The sequence below is a fragment of the Pogona vitticeps genome, chromosome 6 (genome assembly GCF_051106095.1).
Source record: "Pogona vitticeps strain Pit_001003342236 chromosome 6, PviZW2.1, whole genome shotgun sequence".
Classification (NCBI taxonomy): domain Eukaryota; kingdom Metazoa; phylum Chordata; class Lepidosauria; order Squamata; family Agamidae; genus Pogona; species Pogona vitticeps.
Window position 1 is genome coordinate 114,708,116 of NC_135788.1, and position 17,893 is coordinate 114,726,008.

General features: G+C 46.3%; 1 protein-coding gene across 1 annotated transcript; it reads left to right on the plus strand.

Annotated features, from left to right (window-relative positions):
- The first annotated feature begins 7,776 nt into the window (after nucleotides 1–7,776).
- Nucleotides 7,777–10,623, plus strand: LOC140708305 (olfactory receptor 4Q3-like). The gene has a single exon (XM_073003700.2). The coding sequence runs from the start codon at nucleotides 8,155–8,157 to the stop codon at nucleotides 9,139–9,141; it is 987 nt and encodes a 328-aa protein (XP_072859801.2). The 5' UTR covers nucleotides 7,777–8,154; the 3' UTR covers nucleotides 9,142–10,623.
- The last annotated feature ends 7,270 nt before the right edge of the window (nucleotides 10,624–17,893 follow it).

The window sequence follows — 17,893 nt, forward strand, 5'->3', positions numbered from 1 at the left end:
TAAATGGAATCCTTCCAGGGAGACACATTCCCTAAGTGTCATTCCAGTTACTGATTTAAAATCTGAGGCAAAAGAATTCATTAGAGCCAGTTGAGTTTTGGTGTGCAGATGCGTGTGGTCAGTCTCTCTGCTGCCAAGCCAATAATTGTCTCCATCATACTCTTAACTAATCTTAAAACTCTTTAAGAAGGACCCAAGGTGGCTCCCATCATTAAAATACAATATTGAGTGTACAACCATCCTCACAGCCATAGTAGCCTCTTTCTCTATGAAGCGGTCTAATCCCTTTTCCTGTCTGTCCAATATGCGGCAGGTGGGATCCAAGCCCGGGATGCCTGAAAGGCATCCCAATCCCACCACCCTCCCAGCCTCCCCCCACGGCTTGGATCCAAGCTGTGGGGGGAGGCTGGGTGTGGACACCCCCCCACCCTGCAGCTGCCGCTTGAAGCCTCCCCGTGTCGCTTTCCCCGGCCTGGGTAAGCGCCGCGGGTAGGCTTCAAGCTTCCCGATCCACCCCCACCCTGTCCCTGATCCTTGAAGCCTCCCCGCGCCGCTTTCCCCTGCCGTTCTCGGACTTCCAGAAGTCCGAGAACGGCCGTGGGAGGTGGTGTGGCGAGGCTGCTGGCGGTGGGGACAGGGTGGGGGTGTGCGTCCGGAAGGCTTCCAGGCAAAGGCCTGAAAGCCTTCGACACCCCCAAACCCTTCCCCCGCCGCCGCTGAGAGCCTTCCGAGCTCTCAAAGGGCTTTCACCAATATCGGAGGGGACCCTTTGAGAGCTTGGAAGGGAATTGTCGGCAGGGGACGGTGGCTTCGGGGTCCTTCCGAGGCCGCAGCCCACTGCCGACATTTTCCCCCAGCTGAGCGGCGGGGCTTCAAAGCTCCCGCTGCTCAGCTGGGGGAAAATGGTGCCTATGGGGCAAGATCGTAGTGCGATCGCAAAAGCAATGGCAAAAAAGCCATCGCTATGCGATTTCTTCGTTAAACGGGGCGCTCGTTATGAGAGGCACCACTGTACATGTATTTGTTTTATCCCTTTGATTATTTTGCTGGCTGCTTTGTATATGTCTCCATCATTTTATTATTGTAAGCCGCCCAGAGACCTCTGGGTAGTGTGGGCGGCATATAAATTGAATAAATAAATAAAATAAATAAATAAATTTAAATTATGTTACGATATTTCTCCTCCACTATCTCTCCCTTTGTGTCAGCAACCTGGCTAGTGCAGCCTTCACTTTCTGGTTCCTCAGACAATAGATCAAAGGGTTGACAAAGGGTGTAACGGCAGTGTAGAAGAGTGTTACTGCCTTATTGACCCCAGAATGCCTTTCCCCTTTTGGATGGCAGAGGGTACAGTTCAATGGCAGGTGGTTCTGTGAATGATACTTGGCGGAACGCTTACTCCCAACTAGTTCTACCCGTGTCACCCGCGCGAGCCAGGAGGTGAGGCTGAGGAGCCTGACGCCGAGGGAGGCCCGGAAGGAAAGAACTAGAAACCGGGTCTTCTCGGCAGTGGCTCCTCACCTCTGGAATAACCTGCCTCCAGAGATTCGCGCTGCACCCTCGCTGGGTACTTTTAAGAACCAACTAAAAATGTGGATGTATAGGCAGGCCTTCCCTTCCAGTTAATTCCTGTCCTCTTTCCATTTGTATTATTTTTCTCTTTATTTGATTTATTTTGTATTTTTCCCATCTTGCGAAATCATTTAATTAATTAATTAATTTTATTTTATTTATTTATTTAATTTATATAGCGCCTATCTAGTCGCGGTGGACTACTCTAGGCGGCCAACAGCAGAGATAAAATACAATAACATAAAACAACATAATTACAACAACAATTAAAAGTAGGGAAACAATAAAGGAGAGAAGAAAATCAAAAGTTATCTGGTGAGAAGGCCTGCCGAAACATCCAAGTCTTTAATAGGTTCTTAAAGGTGCCCAGCGAGGGAGCTCCGCGAATACCAGGAGGTAAGTTATTCCAAAGGCGAGGAGCCACCGCCGAGAAGGCCCTATTCCTTGTTTTCTCTTTTCGGGCCTCCCTCGGCGTTAGGTTCCTCAGCCTCACCTCCTGGCTCGCCCATGTGACCCGGGTAGAACTTGGTGGGAGTAGGCTTTCCGCCAAGTATCGAGGCCCTAAACCGTTTAGGGCTTTGTACGTAAGCGTTAGCACTTTAAAGTCGATGCGGAACCTGATGGGCAGCCAATGCAGTGCGGCCAGAGTGGGCGAAATATGTTGGAATTTTTTCACTCCACTGAGTAATCTGGCCGCCGCATTCTGCACCACCTGTAATTTCCGCAGCAACCTCAAAGGAAGCCCCACGTAGAGCGCATTACAGTGGTCTAATCTTGAGATTACGAGCGCGTGTACTAAGATGGTGAGCGCCCCAACATCCAGGTAGGGCCGCAGCTGGGCTATCCACCTAAGGTGAAAAAAGGCGGTGCGGACCACCGACGCCACCTGTGACTCCATGGAGAGCACCGGGTCCAGATGGATCCCCAAGCTGTGGACACCATCCTTTGCAGGGAGAGTCACCCCCCCAAAGGAGAGGGAGTTTCCCAAATCCCCAACTGTGGGAGGGCCCACCCTCAGTACTTCCGTCTTGTCCGGGTTCAGCCTCAGCCCGTTCTCCTGCATCCATTCCAGTACAGTCCCCAGGCAGCGCTGAAGACACAGGACGGCTTATCCTGCAGTTGGCAAAAAGGAGATGCAGAGCTGCGTGTCGTCCGTGTACTGGTGACACGAAGCACCACACCCCCTGATGACCCCACCCAGCGGCCTCATATAGATGTTAAATAGCATTGGGGAGATAATCGACCCCTGTGGAACCCCACAATTGAGGCTCCACGGGGCCGAGACTCTCTCCCCAAGCTGAACTCTCTGGGGGCGGTCCTCCAAGAAGGAACGGAGCCAGGACAGTGCCAGGCCCCCAATTCCCAACTCAGAGAGCCTCCCCAGGAGGATACCGTGGTCAATGGTATCAAAGGGCGCTGAGATGTCGAGGAGGACCAACAGGGACACTTTGCCCCTATCGGCCTCCCTCAATAGGTCATCACACAGGGCGACCAAAGCCGTTTCTGTGCCGTGGCGCGGCCTGAAGCCCGACTGGAATGGATCTAGGGCATCTGTTTCATCCAGGAGCGCTTGAAGCTGGTCGGCCACCACCCTCTCGACTACCTTGCTAAGGAAAGAAACATTGGCGACGGGCCTATAGTTGCCAATTTCGTCCGCCGCCAAACTAAGTTTCTTCCTGATGGGCCTAATGAGTGTGTCCTTCAGGGCAGATGGAAATCTGCCCTCAAGGAGAGACCCATTAATTATAGCTGTGGCCCACTCCATTGTTAGCGGCCTGGCTGCTTTGATTAGCCAGGCCGGGCAAGGGTCCAAAGAGGAGGTGGTGGCACGACAGCGATCAAGCGCCCTGGAGACAGTGTGAGGTGTACCAGGCTGAAAGGTGTCTAGGATCACCGGGCAAGACGGAGCGCTGGACATCTCAGCTCGACTCACTGTGCTCAAAAAAGGAGACAGGTCCCGGCGGATGGCCTCCACTTTTGATTTTAAAAATGCTGCAAATTGGTCTGGCGAAAAACTAGTGGGAGGCCCATCGCCCGGACCAATTCCGGAAAGGTCGTGTAGTATACGGAATAACTCCGCCTGCTGGTTGGACGCCTCGCTTATCCGGTTAGCGAGGTATGATCTACTAGCAGCCTTTACCTTAGCAAGATAAAGGTTAGTAGCGACCCTGACAGCTATCCTATTGAAATCCGTCGGGATCTTTCTCCATTTGCGCTCTAGCCGTCTCCTGACCCGCTTCCTCGCCCGGAGATCCTGGTTAAACCAGGGTGCCGGGCGGTCTCTGCAGCGGAGAGGGCGTTTAGGTGCAATCATGTCAACAGCCCTAGTCGCGGCAGCAAACCAGCCATCCACCAGAGCCTCGACAGGAGCGCCAGCCAGGTCAGCCGTAATACCTCTCATGGCATCCTGGAATCCGACCGGATCCAATAGCCTTCGAGGGCGGACCATAACAATAGATCCCTGCTCCCTGCGGGGGGGGGGAGAGCCATTTTAATGATACACTTTATTAGGTGGTGATCTGACCATGACAAGGGTACCGACTCGAGGTCAGTCACCATCGGACCACTCTCACTCCCATTGGTAGAAAAAACCAGGTCAAGTGTATGGCCCCCCACGTGAGTGGGGCCATTGACATGTTGGGACATGTTCAAGAAGGCCATGGTCTCCAAGAACTCAAGAGCTGGACCAGAGGTCTCCGCCCCCGCGTGCACGTTGAAATCCCCCAGAACCAGTAGGTTCGGGGAACCCAACAGTGCCGCGGGGACGAAGTCCACCAGCTCCGGTAGGGAGGTGGCTGGGTCGCGGGGAGCACGGTAGCCCAGCAAGATCCCAATACCATCCCTGGCCCCGATAGACACGTGGAGGGCCTCAAGACCTGGCTTTATCACCGAGGAGCGCCTAGTGACCTCCAAGCTGGATTTGTGGACAATGGCTACTCCCCCCCGACCCTCCAGTCTACCCTGGTGTTGGACAGCATAACCGGGCGGACAGATGAAAGCTAGAGGGGGACCCCCCTCTCCGCCAATCCAAGTTTCGGTTATGCAGGCCAGGTCTGCATCCTCCTCGAGGATAAGGTCTTGAATTACCTGGGCCTTATTGGATACAGACCTGGCGTTCAACAACACCAGGCGTAGAGTGGAAGGCTGGCTGGTCTGGCTACCTCTATACTGGGGGCCGGTCTCCGTCTCAGAACAAGGAACAGCCTTTAAACATCTGTCCCTAGTTCTTCTAACACGAGCCGGGACGGAGCCAACGCCATATCTCCTCCTACCCGTAATCACAGAGATGTTCTGGGGCCCCTCGCTGGGAGGGCAGGCCTTCCATACCATATCAGAAGAAAGGAAGAAAAATAAGGAGAAAAGAAGAGGGGGAAGAAGAAAAAATGACTAAGTGCAATCAATCAATTAACCCAAAATAAATAACTTTATAAATATCCCCGGGCCGGATATTTGAGACCCCTGCGAGTCTGAGCCATCCCCTTTCCCTTAGGCGAGTGGACCTCACAGCTCTTGGTTTGTTCTCATTGTTCGAGGTCTCACTGGGCAAAGCTGGCCTCAGCACTTCTCCCTTAGGTTCTCCAGAAGGGTGCTGTCTGCTGCACTGCCTAGTTTATAGCCCTACTCCAGCAGGATATCCTCTTCCCCTTCTCAAGATAATGAGGTGAGGCAGGACAAACTCATTAGAAGGTTGCACTCATTCCTGCCATCCCACCCTATATTTTTTTCTCAGTCCGCCCCCCCGGAACATCTTGTGCCTTCTAGTGGCCTAATATATGTGTTTAATTTTTTTTAAAAAATGAGTCTATGTATGGGAGACCAGGGTTGTAAGGAGACCTCAAAATATGGCAAATTTCCCCTTCGTGCTCCCAGGTTCTTATGGATTAGAATTGGTGAACTCTAACATCATTGTTTCACCTGATGAGACCCACCACTTTGTCTGCAGTGTCCTTCTTGCTCTACATCTTATAACAACACCCAGATGAGAACTTAAGATCTAATCTCTCCCTTTCCCTTCCCTTCCCTTGCTTACTTTTTACATCTTGCCTGATGAACAGAGTACAGTGGTGTCTCACAAGACGATTTTAATTTGTTCCACGAAAATCATCGTCTTGTGAAAAAATTGTCTTGCGAGGTTCTCTATGCATTGGCCTAAAAGAAAAAACACGTCTTGCGAAGCATCAATCTAAAAAAAGTCTTGCGAAGCACGGTCATAGAAAAAAGTCTTGTGAGGCACCATAGTGATCGCAAAAAACAATCGTCTTGCAGGTTTTTCGTCCCGCAAGACAATCATCTAGCGAGGCATCACTGTATTCTCATGAAAGCTTGTACAGTTCCCGTGTTCTTACTTTTTGCATGCTTGATTGTACCTTTCTGTTTGGCCTAATAAAGTACCATCTACGTACCGATTTTGGAACGCTGATTCCAGGGACTGTTCTGAGGACGGGTTTATCCCATGGCAGTAATCCGCCTAGCCATATTTTCTTTGCAGAACAGGAGACAGTAGGAATTCAAATGTTTAGACTTCTGTCTCTCAGATCCAGTAATTATCTCCTTCTAATTAGGGACTTGGCTTTTGCCTCTGTGAGCCTTTTCTCCCCAAAGTGTAATCACAGGCCTCTGAAATACTCTAGATGCCTTTGGCATCACCCTCAGAAGAAAGAGCAGGAACCATTACTGGATTTTCTGCATCTGGAAGCAGGGAAGGGTAATGGTTCCTGCTACTGAACCCCTTATTCCTCCAAAGAACAGCTTGTGAGTTTGACCTGTCTTTATTCATGAGAAGGAAGCTGTTAGTATGAACAGGACAAGAATTGCTAAGTCCTAATTCTTGAAAATTATAAAAACTGGGGTGATGGATTTTGGGAGATAATCTGGGGTGGAAAAATAAGGTGAGGTCCTCATGATCTGATTGAAAGTTCTTGAAGATATTCTGATCATCCACTGTGGGAAACCGAATTCTAGACTTGATGGACTTTGTTCTCCTCTCTTTGAGCAGGGTGGCGAGAAGCAACATGTGACCTGTAGGTTCCTGCTACTGCTGCAGGCAATTTCTCACCGATTCTGCCAGGACATGAAATTTTAGGAACTTGACTGACCCTGCAGTAGAAAAGGGTAATTGTTATGCCTTTATTTTATTGTGAACACGGCTGTTTGGCCGTGTTCCTAATGTTTTTCTTGCTAATGTTTTGCCAGTCTTTTTGGCCAGCATCTTTAAAGCACAGGAGTCAGAATTCTGTCTGTGCTCTGGCGTAGTTTGCTTGGATAGTTGAGTACTGTATTTATATCTGTTTTGTCAGCTCTAGTTCTTTTCAGGAGATGGGTGATTATGGTGATCAGTGTTTTTTGTTGTTGTTGTGGGTGTATTGTTGTGATAAGGGGGAGAGATTATCTGTCACTGTGATTGATGAGTGTCGTTAGCTGGTACGTTGTGTGCAGTGATCGTTGACCTTTTGCAGGCTGCATTTTCAGTGCTGGGAGCCAGGTTTTGTTGAGTATTAAACTTTCTTCTTTTTTGGTGAAGCTCTGCTGGTGACTGCAGATGTCAAACCTATGCTTCTGAACTGTTTTCTAAGCGCTAAACAGTAAACATTGTTGCTTTCAGAACCAAAGTCCCGCTGAAAATAGCAGGTTGTTAGGCAGTGTTGGAAAAGGGCCTTGATGTCTTCTACATGAAATCACAAGAGACATCAAACGAAGCAAACAACACCAAACCAAGAAAACATCACCAAATTGCTGATTTAGCAGAAAAGCCTGACCTGAGTCTGCCTCATATACATGGTAAAAAGCTAAAATCTAATCATAGAATGTTGGTATTTTTTACACTTACGCAATCTCTTTGATCCAATAGGTATTCTCCAGGTGGGATAGAATTCCATTCAGTCGGATGTTTCAAAACCTAACCTGTGTTTTTGTGGAATGCAGACAGTTGCTTGTGAGTAGGCTTGGTTTTATTCTAAGAGTTTAAGCATACAGTGGTGCCTCGCTTAACGAGCGCACCGCATAACGACGAAATCGCATAGCGATCCATTTTTGCGGATCGCTAATGCGATCGCTTAACGTTTCTCCTATAGGGCACAATTCGCTTTGCGAAGACCGGTAAGCGTTTCGCTTACCGATCTTCGCAAAACGAAGCCTGACGAAAGCCCGCAAATGGCCCAAAATGGCCACGCGCAGCGTTTTCGCGCCCTCGTTAAGCGAGGCGAGGGCGCGAAAATGGCTGCCGTCCATTACGAAGCTTCGTTGAACGGTGAGTATTTGGCCCATTTGGAACGCATTAAACCATGTTTAATGCGTTCCAATGGGCTTTTCTGTCCCGTTCAACGATGCTTCAGCATAGCGAAGGTTAATCCGGAATGGATTAACCTCGCTATGCGAGGCACCACTGTATTCATTTTTGCATTGCCTCAGTTTCTGTAGCATAATAATGTGGTGTTGACTTTTTGGAACCTCAGAATCTGCCACTATTTTTATGCATGCCTAGGCATCTCGATAAATTGCTGTTACTCCAAGTAGGCTTGATGATTCAAAGGTGCCAACATGAATGCTCCCTTTTCTCTCTTTTCTTAAGGTCCAGCTGCTTCCATGAATACCTCTGGTGTTCCGGAGTTCATCTTCGTGGGTCTTCCTCACTCCCGATTCATCCAGCTTCTCCTCTTTGTTGTGGTTCTAGCCTGTTATGTTGTTGTCCTGTTGGGCAACCTCCTCATTGTGGTGACTGTGTATTCAGAGCCTTGCCTCCGTCAGTCCCCTATGTACTTTTTCCTCACCAACTTATCTATTCTTGATATTGCCTTAGGTTCTGTGGCAGTTCCCAGGTTGTTAGGAGATTTGGTGAAACACAGCAATGCCATCTCCTTTGGCGGCTGTATGGCTCAGCTCTTCTTCCTCCACTTCTTTGGAGGTTCAGAGATGTTAATCCTCGTTCTCATGGCATATGATCGCTACATGGCCATCTGCTACCCTCTGATGTACATGACCTCAATGAATCGTCCGCGCTGTACCAAGCTCCTCCTTTTGTGTTGGATTGGAGGCTTCATCCACTCAATGAGCCAAATGGCTCTGATCCTCCGGTTCCCTTTCTGTGGTCCGAATGAATTGGACAACTTCTTCTGTGATGTTCAACAGGTGGTCAAGTTGGCCTGCACAGACACATACATCACTGAGATTCTCTTGGCAGCCAACAGTGGTCTGCTTTCTCTGGTTTGCTTCACCATCCTGCTAGTCTCCTATGGTGTGATCCTGGCCACACTTCGAGGCCACTTCAGGGAGAGTGGAAGAAAGGCTTTGTCTACCTGCAGTTCTCACTTGACAGTGGTCAGCCTGTTTTTTATACCTTGCCTCTTTGTATATATTTTACCCTTCAGCTCCAGTGTACACAAGATGGTTTCTGTGTTTTACACAGTAATAACTCCTGGGCTCAATCCCATCATCTATACTCTAAGGAATCAAGAAGTGAAAAAGGCTATGGGGCGAATTAGGAATCAGAGTATTTTCTCCCATTGTTGTGTGAACCAACACAAAATATGTGCCATTTCCCCCAAGAATCCTAGATTAATTCCTGTACCTTAGACATCTCCTGATTTCTGTGTTTGGAGTTGAAAAAAATAGTAGACTTCCATCTATACGTATTACACCATATATTTCTAAGTAACTGCCATCGCTGAAATGATTGTTTAGAACCAGGCATGGACACTGACCACAAGATTCAGTTAAGCCTGAGGAATTTGGGGAGGAGGATATTTACTTGTTTATTGATTTTAAATATTTCTGTCCAGTCTTTCTCTCTGAAAGGACCAAAAAACTTGAGTCAAGTCCAAACCTCAGTTCAGAACTCCAGATCCTCCTGTAGACTGTAATAAACCATTGTTGAGAAATAAACCATCCATTGGGTGACTGTGTAGGTTATTTGGTCCTCAGCAAAATGATGGGTTTTGTTAAGTTGAATGCTTCCATTATGTAAATTGTCTGAGTTCCTTCCATAAATGTGATCTGAAGGTTAGAGTCAATTCTGGCTGAGTTCTTCCTTTCATTAAGCGTTTGGGGATATAAATGGTTTCTTTGATTGAGGTAGATTAAGATCTGAGACTGGGAAATATATTGGAGCAATAGAAGGAGTTAAATACTGTAACGGGCACGCTGGAGCTTATAATAACTCAGGCCTCCAGTATGTGCTCACTCTTCTACTCAGGTAGCTTCCACCAGCATTTCCAATTAATCAATGAGGCCAGTGTTTCTTTAACACACTTAAACTTGTTTATTTGATCAGTAAAATATAATAAGTAAATCACCAGTTGCTAATCAATTTCTCTCACTCACTGAACTCAGCAACACACAGCTTCTTACTCTCACTGACATTTCGGTACACTGTCTCACAGACTCACAGAACTCCCTTCATACATCATACACACCCCTTTTATAACCCAGCCACTCCCCCTTTAGCACCACCTTCCGTTCCCTCATTGGCTCCTTTTCTACAGCTCAGCCGTGACGGACAGGGGAGGGCAGGGCTGAACGCTACAAATACCTACTTGTTTATCTAAGTCAGTGGTTCTTAACCTTTTTGAAAGAAACGCACCCTTGAGCCATTGAGGAAGTTATCATTGCCCCCCTCCACGCGGTGATGAGATCTTTCTTTCTTATTTATTTATTTATTTATTTATTTATTTATTTATTTATTTATTTATTTATTTATTTATTTATTTATTTATTTATTTATTTATTTATTTATTTATTTATTTATTTATTTATTACACTTAAATCCAATGACCCCTGAAAACAAAATTCAATTACAAGAAAATGAAATGCCCCAAAAATGTAACGTTTAATGATTTAGTTGCAAGCGAATTTTAAGACGCAAAAAAATATATAAAAAGGGCATAAAAACAAACCACAATGCAGGAAGTAAAAATTTCAAGACAAAAACTCTGAAACTGAATTAAGATTGGAGGAAAATATATATTCATGCACACTGTAAAAAGGCTGGAGCCATCTTAACAGGTTTGGCTTGCTCCAGAGCCCCCCTACCGCCCCCTTTCTGCTCCAGCGCCCCCACGCCGCCCTTTTTCGTTGTACCACCCCCCTGAAAAATGAAAGCGCCCCCTGGGGGGCATTATTGCCCACGTTAAGAACCACTGATCTAAGTGATTTGCTTCCTGTGATTGACACTGTTATTTTCAACCAATCATTAACCCCACACTGTTAAATAAACGTAATGTGTTTGTTAAATGGTGTGTCCTTGAATTAATTGATGTTTAAAAGAAAACATCTGGTGGCAGTGTGAGGAAGATAGATGTGTCTTTGTGAGGAACCAGAACATAATAAAGGTCTCAGAGACGGAGTTGTGTCACAGTCAACATGTAGGAAAAATGGCTGACTGTCCATCTCCAATCTCTATAGATGAGAACTTCCAATTTTTGACATAAGGAGGAGCCACCGTGTTCTCTAAAACCTTGATAACATGCCATTGGTTGTTTAAAATTATGTTAGGAGCCCATCTTCTCCTAGTTTTGAAAGTTCAATCAAAATGTTTCCTCCTCATTCTCTTTATCTAAAAAAGCCCTCAAGGGATAGCAAATTAGAGATATTTCTCAAAATAACGAAGTATTATACCAGTTCTTCATTATGATTCTCTGGGTGTTGGTCAGCCATCTTGTTCTTTCCACTTGGCAACATTTGAAAGAGGAAATACTCGTGCTATGAAGACATGATATAATGAAGGGAGTGGGAGATACGAGTGAAATCATGTCTCCTCAGAGTCCTTTTTCAGTGATAAATGGAATCCTTCCAGGGAGACACATTCCCCAAGTGTCATTCCAGTTACTGATTTAAAATCTGAGGCAAAAGAAGTCATTAGAGCCAGTTGAGTTTTGGTGTGGTTAGTCTCTCTGCTGCCAAGCCAATAATTGTCTCCCTCATAATCTTAACTAATCTTAAAACTCCTTAAGAAGGACCCAAGGTGGCTCCCGTCATTAAAAGACAATATTGAGTGTACAACCATCCTCACAGCCATAGTAGCCTCTTTCTCTATGAAGTGGTCTAATCCCTTTTCCTGTCTGTCCAATATGTTGCATAATTCCTCTCATGGTTCTAATTCCAATGCACCTCAACTTCCAGTGTTAATACCTCATGGGAGCAAAACCATTCCATCGTTCTGTAAAGCAATGGGTGAAGAATTACTTCTTTCCAGAGCCCTGGTATTAACAGAAAGGGAAGAAACATCCCCTTCACTTTTCTAATCAATGCATGTTTTGTTTTCTAAGCCGTGGGCACACAATACATGGTCCACAGCTCCAGCATATGCTACTACTTATCAGAAAACATGGATGAAATACTCTTTTGGTGCTGTGGTGAGTCTAAAGACAGCCAGGGACAGAGGTTGAGCACAGTCAAGGGGAGAGAAAAAAACATCCCCATATTTCTCTGACACTAGGCCTTGCCATCTAGACACAATAGCATGATTCCAAACGCCATAGTATAACTGTCTGGATACAGAGAAGGCCTCATATCTCTTTGCTTAACCACACTGCTGGAGACTCTGATGTTGTGAGGGTTGTGGATTTTGCTCTGAGTTTAAGTCCCATTTAGCACATGGGGTTCAGAACCTCCAATAACCCTTGTGAAAAAAATGGAATCTAAGCGCTCAAGCGTTCATCCTTTACAACACACATACACAGTTGTACCAAGAAGGCGATTTCATGTATGAGAACAAATGACATTTGAAGGATGCATCCAAATGTTTTTATTGCACTGAAACAATTTCATGGAAGATATAAAAAAACATACAAGTGGGTTCACCCCTCTTTGTTGAAAAGCAAGAAGATAATCCATTTAATTTCATTTGCAGCATAATATTTATCCATATGAATTATTCAAAAACACCAGGAACAATCAAAATTATAAGAACATGGACTGGTATGATATACCAGATACAAGAAACCTGTAACTGCTTATACTCTGGTTTCTCTTCAGACTATATAAATCTTTCACCTTGTTTATTATTATTGTTGTTGTTATATAAATATTACAGTACTTATCCTTAATATTTATCCAAATTGTTCCTGCCATTAGAAAACACCAAGTTTTCTATTTTAGAACCCTCCTTTATATTAACCTTGTATCCTAGTTATCAAGAGGGAGGTTCTACCTTCTTCTGATCCCTATTTTATCGACCAAAAGAGATTGAACCAATACATATTGACAGGAGAAGGTTGGTCATGCTCTCTGCCTCCATTGTAGGTCAGCTTGCCTGAAAAAGGATGGTTCTCACGAGGAATTCAATGTAGATGCCGTAGATCCTTTTCATTCCCTGTTGCTTCAGTAAACATACCTAACTGTGTAATATAAAACTTGGAAAGGTATCCATGCTAGTCCTCTTCCAGTGGTGCCTCGCATAACGATGTTAATTGGTTCCGAAAAAAACCCGTTATGTGAAAACATCGCTATGTGAAGCACCGTTTCCCATAGGAATGCATTGAAAACCGGTTAATCCGTTCCAATTGGAACGGATTATCCGGTTTTCTCCCTCCCCCCGTGGCTTGGATCTGACCCACGCCGGCTACCTCAGCCATGGCTGGACTCCCTAGAGTCCGGCCATGGCTGGGGTAGCCGCCGCGGCTCGGATCCAAGCCGTGGGGGTAGGGTGGTGGGATTGGAATGCCTTTCAGGCATCCTGGGCTTGGATCCCACGCGCCGCCGGTTACCCATGGGTAACCGGCGGCGGGTGGGATCCAAGCCCGGGATGCCTGAAAGGCATCCCAATCCCACCACCCTCCCAGCCTCCCCCCACGGCTTGGATCCAAGCCGTGGGGGGAGGCTGGGTGCGGACACCCCCCCACCATGCAGCCGTCGCTTGAAACCTCCCCATGTCGCTTTCCCCAGCCGTTCTCGGACTTCCAGGCGTCCGAGAACGGCCTGGGTAGGCGGCACGGGGAGGCTACTGGCATAGGAGATAGGGTGGGGGGGGATCGGGAAGCTTGAAGCCTACCCGCGCCGCTTACCCAGGCCGTTCTCGGACTTCCAGAAGTCCGAGAACGGCCTGGGTAAGCGGGGCGGGTAGGCTTCAAGCTTCCCGATCCCCCCCTTCCTGTCCCCGATGCTTGAAGCCTTCCTGCGCCGCTTTCCCCAGCCGTTCTCAGACTTCCAGAAGTCTGAGAACGGCCGGGGGAGGTGGCGCGGGGAGGCTGCCGGCGGCGGGGACAGGGTGGGGGGGTGTCCGGAAGGCTTCTGTACCCTTCCCCCGCCGCCGCTGAGAGCCTTCCGAGCTCTCAAAGGGCTTTCTCTAATATCAGAGGGGTCCCTTTGAGAGCTCGGAAGGGAATTGTCGGCAGGGGACGGTGGCTTCGGAGGCCGCAGCCCACTGCCGACATTTTCCCCCAGCTGAGCGGCGGGGCTTCAAAGCTCCCGCAGCTCAGCTGGGGGAAAATGGTGCCTATGGGGCAAGATCGTAGTGCGATCGCAAAAGCGATGGCAAAAAAGCCATTGCTATGCGATTTCTTCGTTAAACGGGGCGCTTGTTATGCGAGGCACCACTGTACATGTATTTGTTTTATCCCTTTGATTATTTTGCTGGCTGCTTTGTATATGTCTCCATCATTTTATTATTGTAAGCCGCCCAGAGACCTCTGGGTAGTGTGGGCGGCATATAAATTGAATAAATAAAATAAAATGAATAAATAAATTTAAATTATGTTACGATATTTCTCCTCCACCATCTCTCCCTTTGTGTCAGCAACCTGGCTAGTGCAGCCTTCACTTTCTGGTTCCTCAGACAATAGATCAAAGGGTTGACAAAGGGTGTAACGGCAGTGTAGAAGAGTGTTACTGCCTTATTGACCCCAGAATGCCTTTCCCCTTTTGGATGGCACAGGGCACAGTTCAATGGCAGGTGGTTCTGTGAATGATACTTGGCGGAACGCTTACTCCCAACTAGTTCTACCCGTGTCACCCGCGCGAGCCAGGAGGTGAGGCTGAGGAGCCTGAGGCCGAGGGAGGCCTGGAAGGAAAGAACTAGAAACCGGGCCTTCTCAGCAGTGGCTCCTCGCCTCTGGAATAACCTGCCTCCAGAGATTCGCGCTGCACCCTCGCTGGGTACTTTTAAGAACCAACTAAACATGTGGATGTATAGGCAGGCCTTCCCTTCCAGTTAATTCCTGTCCTCTTTCCATTTGTATTATTTTTCTCTTTATTTGATTTATTTTGTATTTTTCCCATCTTGCAAAATCATTTAATTAATTAATTGTTATAAATTTTTCTTGAACTTGTTATCCTTTATGTTGTAAGCCGCCTAGAGTGGTCGAAATGACTAGATAGGCGGGTATAAATCAAATAAATAAATAAATAAATAAATAAACAAATAAATAAATAAATAAATAAATAAATAAGCGACAAGCAACTGTGGCTGAAGTGAAGCTTCGGAAAACGAGTGTTCAGAAGTTCACGAGATCCCCTGTAGAATCCTTACGAATAGCTACCACCAGAGAAGAGAGCCTCTGGTGACAGCTCCTGACCCCTCTCTTCTCTATTGATTTAAACTATTTAAATAAATAAATAAATAAATAAATAAATAAATAAATGAATAAATGAATGAATGAATGAATGAATGAATGAATGAATAAATGAATAAATAAATAAATAAATAAATAAATAAAATAATTCATCACCTTAAATAGCAGGGGAAGGCAGAAGCAGGTTATCAATCCAGGCAAAGCAAGGATGGGCACAAACAGGAGGCTTTAATGACTTGCCCCTCACAAACTAACTGAAGGGGCTTACAGACTTTATATGTACCTCACAGCACGCCTCACTAGGGCATCCGCCTGTTTCCAAACGGTTGTCAAGAGACCTTAAGACACTGAGGCTGCTTTCGCAGGAAACCTCTGAGCCAGGGGTTTTAAACTCAATTTACCTGGGGGCCGCTAGAGGCAGAGTCTGGGTGAGGCTGGGCCACATAGATTTTCTGCCAAGCGGAGCAAGAGCCTGAAGAAGCCGCCCAGGAGTTTCCTTAGCCGACAGACAGGCAGGGTGGCTGGCAGGCTGCAGTTCTGGATGGACGGTGCAAGAGGTGTTGTCTTGGGAGAGAGCCGGCGAGCGAGGCAAGGCTTTTTTTTACTCTTGACAGCAGAGGATGTGTGGGTGCTTTGGGGGGGGCAGGCAAGGCGAGGGCCACAAACTATCATCTGGGGGACCGCAAATGGCCCCCGGGCCAGATATTTGAGACCCCTGCGAGTCTGAGCCATCCCCTTTCCCTTAGGCGAATGGACCTCACAGCTCTTGGTTTGTTCTCATTGTTTGAGGTCTCACTGGGCAAAGCTGGCCTCAGCGCTTCTCCCTTAGGTTCTCCAGAAGGGTGCTGTCTCTTGCACTGCCTAGTTTATAGGCCTACTCCAGCAGGATATCCTCTTCCCCTTCTGAAGATGATGAATAATTGAGGTGAGGCAGGACAAACTCATTAGAAGGTTGCACTCATTCCTGCCATCCCACCCTATGTTTTTTTCTCAGTTTTTTCCCCCTGGAACATCTCAGCTCCCAGGTTCTTATGGATTAGAATTGGTGAACTCTAACATCATTGTTTCACCTGATGAGACCCACCACTTTGTCTGCAGTGTCCTTCTTGCTCTACATCTTATAACAACACCCAGTTGAGAATTTAAGATCTAATCTCTCCCTTTCCCTTCCCTTCCCTTGCTTACTTTTTACATCTTGCCTGATGAGCAGAGTACAGTGGTGCCTCGCAAGACGATTTTAATTCGTTCCACGAAAATCATTGTCTTGTGAAAAAATTGTCTTGCGAGGTTCTCTATGCATTGGTCTAAAAGAAAAAACATGTCTTGCGAAGCGTCAATCTAAAAAAAGTCTTGCGAAGCACGGTCATAGAAAAAAGTCTTGTGAGGCACCACAGTGATCACAAAAAACAATCGTCTTGTGGGTTTTTTGTCCCGTGAGACAATCGTTTAGCGAGGCATCACTGTATTCTCATGAAAGCTTGTACAGTTCCCGTGTTCTTACTTTTTGCATGCTTGATTGTACCTTTCTGTTTGGCCTAGTAAAGTACCATCTACGTACCGATTTTGGAATGCTGATTCCAGGGACTGTTCTGAGGACGGGTTTATCCTATGGCAGTAATCTGCCTAGCCATATTTTCTTTGCAGAACAGGAGACAGTAGGAATTCAAATGTTCAGACGTCTGTCTCTGAGATCCAGTAATTATCTCCTTCTAATTAGGGACTTGGCTTTTGCCTCTGTGAGCCTTTTCTCCCCAAAGTGTAATCACAGGCCTCTGAAATACTCTAGATGCCTTTGGCATCACCCTCAGAAGAAAGAGCAGGAACCATTACTGGATTTTCTGCATCTGGAAGCAGGGAAGGGTAATGGTTCCTGCTACTGAACCCCTTATTCCTCCAAAGAACAGCTTGTGAGTTTGACCTGTCTTCCTGCATGAGAAGGAAGCTGCTAGTATGAATAGGACAAGAATTACTAAGTCCTAGTTCTTGAAAATTAGAAAAACTGGGGTGATGGATTTTGGGAGAGAATCTGGGGTGGAAAAATAAGGTGAGGTCCTCATGATCTGATTGAAAGTTCTTGAAGATATTCTGATCATCCACTGTGGGAAACCAAATTCTAGACTTGATGGACTTTGTTCTCCTCTCTTCTAGCAGGATGGCGAGAAGCCACTGCTGCGGGCAAATTTTCATCAGTTCTGCCGGGACTGGAAATGTTAGGAACTTGACTGACCCTGCAGTAGAAAAAGGGGATAGTTATGCCTTTATTTTATCGTGAAAGTTGACACCCCTCGCCTTGGTGAACAAAGTGGAAAGAGCTTCGGGGTTCACCAGATTGAACATAGGTATGTTGTCATTGTTAAATAGTAGTAAAGCAGCACTTAAGTATTATTTACCTCTCCTATTTTTATTTGCACTTTTTCTTTCTTTTTAAAAAAAGCATTGCAGCTCTTTAAAAAAAGCTTTATTACGGGTTGGTGTTTGGATTTAAAAAAATACTTTTGTGGTTATCTTGATCAGTTTGGGATCTATATTCATATTCCTAAGGACTTGTTTTTCCTAACATGCACAACATAGATTCTTGCTGGAACAGGAGAATGTGCGTCTCTGCAAGATTCTCCTGCTGTGTTGTGTGCTCAGGATCTTTGGACTTCTTGTGTTTCTGCAAATACAAAACTGAAATAGCGCAATATATCTGCAAAGAAATTATTTATGTTGTCGTCTCTGAAAGACGTTGGTGTTGCTGTGTGGATTACACCTGCAAAAGGGGTTTTTGGTAAGGCTCAGTAGATGGTGAGACTTTGTGAAATGTCAGTTCCGTTGTT